We start from the raw sequence: 7839 nt of genomic DNA, 5'->3' as shown, positions 1-7839 counted from the left end.
GGGTGAATGTTTTGGAGTACAACGGTAATGAACCGGATGATGTCCTCGGCCGTGGGGGGTGGACGGAGGGAATTGTTAGGATGGACAGGAGGATCGATGGGACGAACTGGGACTGTAAGTTCAGGGGTGGCTGGAGGGGGTTTAGCTTTACACTTGTGGGAGTATGTGGGATGGGGGCCATTGCAGGTATTACAGGAAGGAGGAGCAGCGAGGTTGGGGCAGTTCTTGAGAAAGTGGGAGGCCTTGCAATGGGGACAGGTGGGGGGGTTTTTGCAGTTGGGAGTCAGGTGGTCATTGTACATCAGGCACCGCTGGCAACGGTAGGATTGGGGAGGGGATTTGGAGGATTCAACAGGGTGGCGACGGTGGTATATCAGGGCACCCTGGGTGAGGAGATGGTCTATGGATGGGGCGGACTCTGAGAATACCCGCATGAGGTAGGTGGGACCAGAGGCATTGTGGATACGGCGGGCAGAGCGGATTTCCAAGTCCGGGTGGGAGTTCAGTTCTACCAACACTTCATCCTCTGTGATCACCGGGCTGAGCTTGGTGATCACAGCAGTGTAGGTTGGGGGGGGCGACGGGGAGGCTGGGGCTGACGAGGAGTGGAAGCAGAAAGGAAGGGTGTCAGAGAGGCGTGGGGGCCAAACATAACTCGTGGGAGTTTTCGCAGGAGGTCTGTGTGAAAGGACGGGGACGGGGACTTGATAAGGACTGAGTCCCTGCGGGGAATGAGTTGGGAGATGGGAGCACCAGGAAAGTACTTTCATATTTCCTTGGTGAGGGTACGAGCGTCGAGGAACTTAGGATCGGGAGTTGACAGGACAAAGGTGTGGAGGGTGGGGGCCAAGGTAGCGGTGGCAGGAGGAGGGGTGGTGTCCATGGTGACGGCAGGGGGAGGGGGAGGTGGTGTTGATTTTTTGTGGGAAGTGGCGGGAGCAGAGTCGGTAAGGACGCGCTTTTGGGGTTTTTTGGAGACTGGAGGCTGGGAGGAGGGGAGAGGGACGGGGAGGAGAGGGAGGTGGCGGGTGGCAGATCCCTGTGGCGTAGTGGAGGCACCGGGAGAAGCAGCTGGTTCAGTGGTGGCGATGGTGTCTCGGCGCGACGTGATGCGTGCGGGAGATGCAGAAGACGAAGCGACGGGGTCGGTGAGAGAGGGGAAGCCAACCACCTGAGGGGCGGCAGCAGAGGCGGCAACAGAGGCGTACGTGAGGGCGGGGGCAGTAGTGGGAGCTGTTGAGGGTGTCGAGGCTGGAGGAAGGGTGTAGAGGTGTGGGTATACAGCAGGGGAGGAGATAGGGGGGCAGGTAAGTGGGGGAAGGGAAGGGGAGGTGGAAGGAGGGAGGCCAGAGGCGGCACTCCAGGAAGTGACTGTGGGAGAGGGGGAGGGGGAGGTGTAGATGACGGTGGAGGTGGGAGTACTCATTGCAGACGAACGGCGACGGACAGACGGACGTGCAGCAGGCGGCGTCGGCGTCGGCGATGGGCAGCGGCGAACAGACGGACGAACAGCAGGCGGCGTCGGCGTCGGCGGCGAACAGACGGACGAACAGCAGGCGGCGGCGGCGGCAGCGGTTACGACGACGGCGATGGACAGCCAGCAGGCAAGCGGACGGACGGACGGACGGACGGACGGACGGACGAACAGCGACAGCAGCAAGCGGCGGGCAGACAGACAGACAGACAGACAAACACACACAATCTTCGAAGACGGAGATTCCACCCTGAGAGTAGCCCAGGCATTACAATCTGACGCTTTCGAAGGAGGGGATCCAACCCTCAAGATTTTTTTTTTTCTTTATTGTAATTTGAACACCCCATACAAGGTGGGCTGGCAGCGGAAAAGTGTACTCCGCTCTTCAGCCATAAGTAGTACAATAAAAGTGAAATGGAGACAGAAAAGTAACAGACTGGTGGCTTAAAAAACAGTAGATACAATAATTAAAAAACATGAAGCCGTTCACACTCGACCAAACAAACAAGAAAACTGTCGGCACTATGCACAAACACTGACGAGTTAGACGACACATGTGAACGAAGGAGCGTGGACGGCGAAAAACACTGATGCACAAACACGACGGCACAGACACTAAACCGAGGGCGATGATCTCCGGCGCGCGAATGTTCACTATGCGTGTGCGAGTCCGGGGACCTGCCAAGAGAGGAGGAGGAGGAAGGGGAGTGGGAGAGGGAGAGGGGAGAGCAGAGATGCCACGGGCAGGGGAGAAAGGGGGGGGGGAGGAAGGGCGAGGGGAAGCCTGGGGGTTAGAGGGGTGGAGCGAGGGGACGGGGGAAGAGGAAAGAGAAGGGGAGGGAAGGGAAGAGAAGGGAGGGAGGGAGGGTGCCTAAAGGAAGGGACACCGTAAGTGGGGGGTGGGGCAGGGTCAAAGTTGATAGGAGGGGTAGATGGAGGGGAGGAGGACATCATCAGGGAGGGGGAGCTGGCGGAAGCCACCTTGGGAGAGAGTAAGGAGGGTGGAGAGATGGAGACCGGGCGGGACGTGGGAATACAGGCGCGGCAGCGGGCGGGGATGGGAGAGGATCGGGGATACGAGCGGGTGAGGAGGATCAAGTTTACGGGAGGTGTACAGGATCTGTATCCTTTCAAGGAAAAGGAGGATGTGGGGGAAGGGGATGAGATCATACAGGATCCGCGTGGGGGAGGGGAGACGGATGCGATAGGCAAGGCGGAGAGCATGGTGTTCAAGGATTTGGAGGGATTTATAAAAGGTAGGGGGGCGGAGATCCAGGCTGGATGGGCATAACAAAGGATAGGGCGGATGAGGGATTTATAGGTGTGGAGGATTGTGGAAGGGTCCAAACCCCACGTTCGGCCGGAAAGGAGCTTGAGGAGACGGAGTCGGGAACGTGCCTTGGCTTGGATTGTACGGAGATGGGGAGTCCAGGAGAGGCGACGGTCGAGGGTGACGCCAAGGTACTTAAGGGTGGGAGTGAGGGCGATGGGACGGCCATAGACGGTGAGATAGAAATCAAGGAGGCGGAAGGAAGGGGTGGTTTTTGCCTACAATGATCGCCTGGGTTTTCGAAGGATTGACCTTGAGCAACCACTGGTTACACCAAGCGGTGAATCGGTCAAGATGGGATTGGAGAAGGCGTTGGGAGCGTTGCAGGGTGGGGGCAAGGGCAAGGAAGGCAGTGTCATCGGCAAACTGGAGAAGGTAGATGGGGGGTGACGGCAGCGGCATGTCCGCCGTGTACAAAAGATACAGGAGGGGGAGAGGACGGAGCCTTGGGGCACACCGGCGGAGGGGAAAAAGGTGTAGGAATCTGTGTTATGGATGGTGACATAGGAAGGACGGCGGAAGGGAAAGGAGCCGATCAGACGGACGCAGTTAATGGGAAGGGCGAAGGTTTGGAGCTTGAAGAGGAGACCGGAATGCCATACGCGGTCATATGCACGTTCGAGGTCCAGGGAGAGGAAGATTGCGGAGCGACGGGAATTAAGCTGTTCAGAAAGGAGATGAGTGAGGTGAAGGAGAAGGTCGTCGGAAGAGAAGGACGGCCGAAAGCCACACTGGGTAACGGGAAGGAGGCGGTGCTGGCGGAGATGCTGGTGGATGCATCGGGTGAGGATAGATTCCAGGACCTTGCTGAAGACCGAGGTAAGGCAGATGGGACGGTAGGATGAGACGGCGGACGGCGGTTTGCCAGGTTTAAGGAACATGAGGATACGGGAGGTTTTCCACAGGTCGGGGTAGTAACCGGTGGACAGGACTACATTGTAGAGCCTGGCCAGGGTGGAGGGGAAAGAGACAGGAGCTTCACGAAGGTGACGGTAGGTGACACGATCGTGACCAGGAGCGGTGTTGCGTTTTGTGCGGAGTGTAGCAATGAGATCCTGTGTAGCGATAGGGGCATTGAGTTCCGTGTGTGCAATGTTGTCCAAGTACTGGAAACCCGTGGCGAGGGGAGGGACGGAGGTGTCAGTTCGATCGCGGACATCCGGGAAGAGGGAGTAATCGAACTGGGGATCATCGGGGATGGAAAATACATCGGAGAGGTAGGAGGCAAAGTGATTGGCCTTACTAAGGGTGTCAGGGAAAGGGTGATCATCATGGAGAAGAGGATAATAGGGGGAGGGTTTAGTTCCGGTAAGGCGACGGAAGGCCGACCAGAACTTGGACGAGTTGATTGGCAGGGTAGCATTTAAACGGGTGCATGTCTGTCGCCAGTAACGGCGTTTCTTAGCCGCGAGCAAATTACGAATGTGTCGCTGGAGTTGCCGGTGGCGTCGTAGTGTGTCCGGGTCACGCGTGCGGAGGAAGGCACGGTAGAGACGACGGGATTCACGGAGGAGGAGAACAGCCTGTGGGGGTAAGGTAGGAAGGTGGGGGTGGATGGCGACAGTAGGGACGTGGGCCTCCACGGCCTCAGACAAGGTCTGCTGGAGGAAGGAGGTGGCATGGGTGACATCATCAGGGTGGTGATAGGGGAAGGGGTGGCTATCGACCTGGGTGGAAAGGGTATCCCGGTAGGCATTCCAGTCGGCACGGGAATAGTCGTGGACAAACTTAGGGGGAGGGTCAGTACGAGGGTCGGGGCGAGGGCGACGACCGTCTGAAACGGTGAGGAGGACAGGGAGATGGTCGCTACCAATAGGCTTCAGGACATCCACCGTTATGCAGCCAAGGAGGTTGGGGGAGGAGAGGATAACATCAGGAGTGGAGTTGGATTCGGGACGGGTATGCTGGGGGATGGGGACGAGGTCGCCTTGAAGGGTGGAGAGGAACCGATGCCACCGCCGTAACCGGGCAGCGGAACGACTATGGATGTTGAGGTCAGCGGCGATCACGTAGGAGGAGAAGGTACGATCGACGTGGGAGAGGAAGTCGAAGGGAATAGGAGCGTTGGGGCGGACATAGATGGTGGCGCAGGTAACGGTAAGGCCGGGGAAGAAGAGACTAAGGAGCAGGTGTTCGGTGGGGTCGGGAAGGGGTGGTTGGAGCCGAACGGGGATCTGGCGGTGGTGAACAATGGCAACTCTGCCACACGCAATTGGGAGGGGATTATCGGAGCGGTGGAGGAGGTAGGGTGAAGTGGGAATGGTGTGGTGGGGTTGGAGGAAGGTTTCATTAAGGAGGAAGGCATCCACGCGGTGGGTGGCAAGGGTGTGCAGGAACAGGTTCCTGTTGGCGGGTAGGGAGCGGATGTTATTGAAAAGGATACGGTGCTGTTGCGCCATGATAGGCATTTAGACGAGGGTGTCAAGGCGGGAGAAGGTGAAATGGGCCTGGTGTTTGGAGTAGGTGGCATACATCTTGAGTTGGAATATGGAATGGGCGGCAAGGGAGAACTGCTGGAGGGTGTGGGGGCGCTGAAAGGGATGAACATTCTGGAGGACGATGGTAAGGAACCTGATGATGTCCTCAGCAGTGGGGGGGGACGAAGGGAATTGTCAGGAGGGGTGGGGGCGTCCAGGGGACGGACAGGGACGGTGAGTTCAGGAGTGGTTGGAGGGGGTTGGGCTTTACACTTTTGGGAGTAGGTGGGATGGGGGAGATTGCAGGTATTGCAGGAAGGAGGGGATTGGAGGTTAGGGCACTGCCTGAGGAAGTGCACTTGCCGACAATGCGGGCAGGTGGGGGCCTCGCGGCACTCAGCTGTGGGGTGCGCGTTATAGTGCAGACACCTCTGGCAGCGCAGGGATTGAGGAGGGGAACGGGAGGGGTCAACCTTATAACGCTGGTTAAAAAGGAGGGTACCCTCCTTCAGGAGACGGTCAATGGAGGGGCATCCTCAGAGAAAACCCTCATAAGGCGGGTGGGGCCGGCCGAGTTGAAAATGCGGCGGACCGCCCGCACCTCCAGCGTGGGATGGGCCTTGAGCTACGCCAACACCTCCTCCTCCGTGATCGACAGACTGAGCCGAGTGATCACTGCGGTGAGGGTCGGCGGGAGACACGGGGGTTGGGGTTGGCGGGTAGGAGATGGAGAAGGAGCAGGGGTAAGGGAGGCATGAGGGCCAAAGCGGGTGACAGGGATGCGGGAAAGGAGGTATGTGTGGAGGGTTGGGCTGGGGGAGGAGATGAGGACCGAATCACGGCGAGGAGTGAGGAGGGAGATGGGGGCACCAGGACAATGCTGGCGAAGGAAGAGGGTGAGGTTCCGGGCTTCAAGGAGAGAGGGATCAGGACGGGAGAGGAGGTAGCGGTAGGAGGAGGGGGTAGAGGAGGAGGATGAGGGGGCAGGGACGGGTGGGGAGACATCCATGGCATCATGGGTGGGGGAAGGAGGACGAGGCGGAGTCTTTTTGGAAGCAGAGGAGGCAGGGGTGCCACTGGGGCGCTTGACGGCGGTGGAGGAGGTGTGGGGGATGGGAACAACTGGAATGTGGCGGGGAGGGGCAGGTCCCAGGGCCGGAGTCGGCGCCGGAGATGGTGACGGTGACGGTGAAGGCGAAGGCGACGGTGAAGACGGCGGTGGCAGGGGCGGCGGCGATGGCGAAGGCGACGGGGAGAGCTGCGCATGGACAGTGGCCCGACGGGCCACCACCCGAGCCGGAGCTGCAGTGACAGGCTGGGGGAGTGGGGGGAAAGGATCAGATCGAGAGGAAGAAGCTGGAGAGGGGGCGACAAAGAGTGAGGGTGAAGGGAGAGTGAGAAGAGGAGGGATGGAAGGAGGGGGGTGGGACTGGGCACACCAGGTGATAGTGGTGGAGGCGGCGGAAGGGGAAGTATAAACTATGGCGGTGGTGGTAGCGGTGGCAGCGGTGGTGGGGGCGGACATGACGGTAGGGAGAAACAATAACGAACAGAACGAAGAGGAAAGGACAGAAACTGGGGACAGACAAAGACGAAGACGGAAGAAGACGAAGACGGCCGTAGACCAGGGTCAGGACGGCGGCGACGGCGGCGACCAGGCGGCAACGGCGGCGGCGGCGGGCACCGGCTGGCGGCGGCGGCGGCGGCGGCGGCGGCGGGCACCGGCTGGCGGCGGCGGCGGCGGTGGCGGCGGGCACCGGCTGGCGGCGGCGACGAACCGACGGACGGCGGCGAACAGACGGACGGACGGACAGCAGGCGGCGGAGGCGGCGGCGGCGGCGGCGGGCACCGGCCGGCGGCGGCGGCGAACAGACGGACGGACGGACAGCAGACGGCGGCGAACAGGCAGACGGACGGACGGACGGACGGACAGCAGGCAGCAGCGGCGGCGGCGGACAGCGAGTGGGCAGGCGGACAGACGGACGAACAGCTACAGCAGGAAGCGACGGGCAGGCAGACAGACAGACAGACAGACACAACCGTCGAAGACGGAGATTACGACCTGAGAGTAGCCCAGCGTTGCAACCAGACGTCGTCGACTGAGGGGATCCAACCCTCTGATGCTACAACTAACTTCTGCCATCGAATATATGTAGTACTATACAGGCATGCTTTCCAGGCACAAAGATAAGTACTGACACACCAAACCTCTGTGTCAGTAAATAAATTAAAAGAAAGGGTAGAAGAATGTAAACATTATGCCATGTATTCTTTCGTGTTTGCTGCTATCTCATTTAAATCCTGCCTGCCTAATAAACTACGAAACTAGAGCGAGACAACAGCAAAAGCAGAAGAATATACATATCAAGTCATGTTTATATTTATATTATTCTTATGCTGAATAGTGATACAGTCAGAAATGAAGCATGGCAATTGACTAGATTTTTAAATCTAAGATGAATCTGATTTCTGTGCAGAATGTAATGTACTAAAGAGGCGTCTCCAAAGATTTTCAAATGGAGAAAAATTTTCTCTAAACTCTCGTTCAGAACATCATCTATAATACGCAGTCCATTATTCGGTGCTTGTTGCTCATTATCAAAGAAAGCAGCAGTGTT

General features: G+C 58.6%; 1 protein-coding gene across 1 annotated transcript in view; it reads right to left on the bottom strand.

Annotated features, from left to right (window-relative positions):
• Positions 1 to 766: 766 nt before the first annotated feature.
• Positions 767 to 7839, bottom strand: part of LOC124556368 (ice-structuring glycoprotein-like) — an 87006-nt gene continuing 79933 nt past the window's right edge. The window contains exon 3 of the mRNA XM_047130332.1: positions 767 to 1251. Coding sequence (XP_046986288.1) covers positions 767 to 1251 — 485 coding nt within the window. The remainder of the gene's footprint in view (positions 1252 to 7839) is intronic.

This window comes from Schistocerca americana, chromosome X (genome assembly GCF_021461395.2).
Source record: "Schistocerca americana isolate TAMUIC-IGC-003095 chromosome X, iqSchAmer2.1, whole genome shotgun sequence".
Lineage (NCBI taxonomy): Eukaryota > Metazoa > Arthropoda > Insecta > Orthoptera > Acrididae > Schistocerca > Schistocerca americana.
This window is presented reverse-complemented; position numbering and strand designations above follow the sequence as displayed.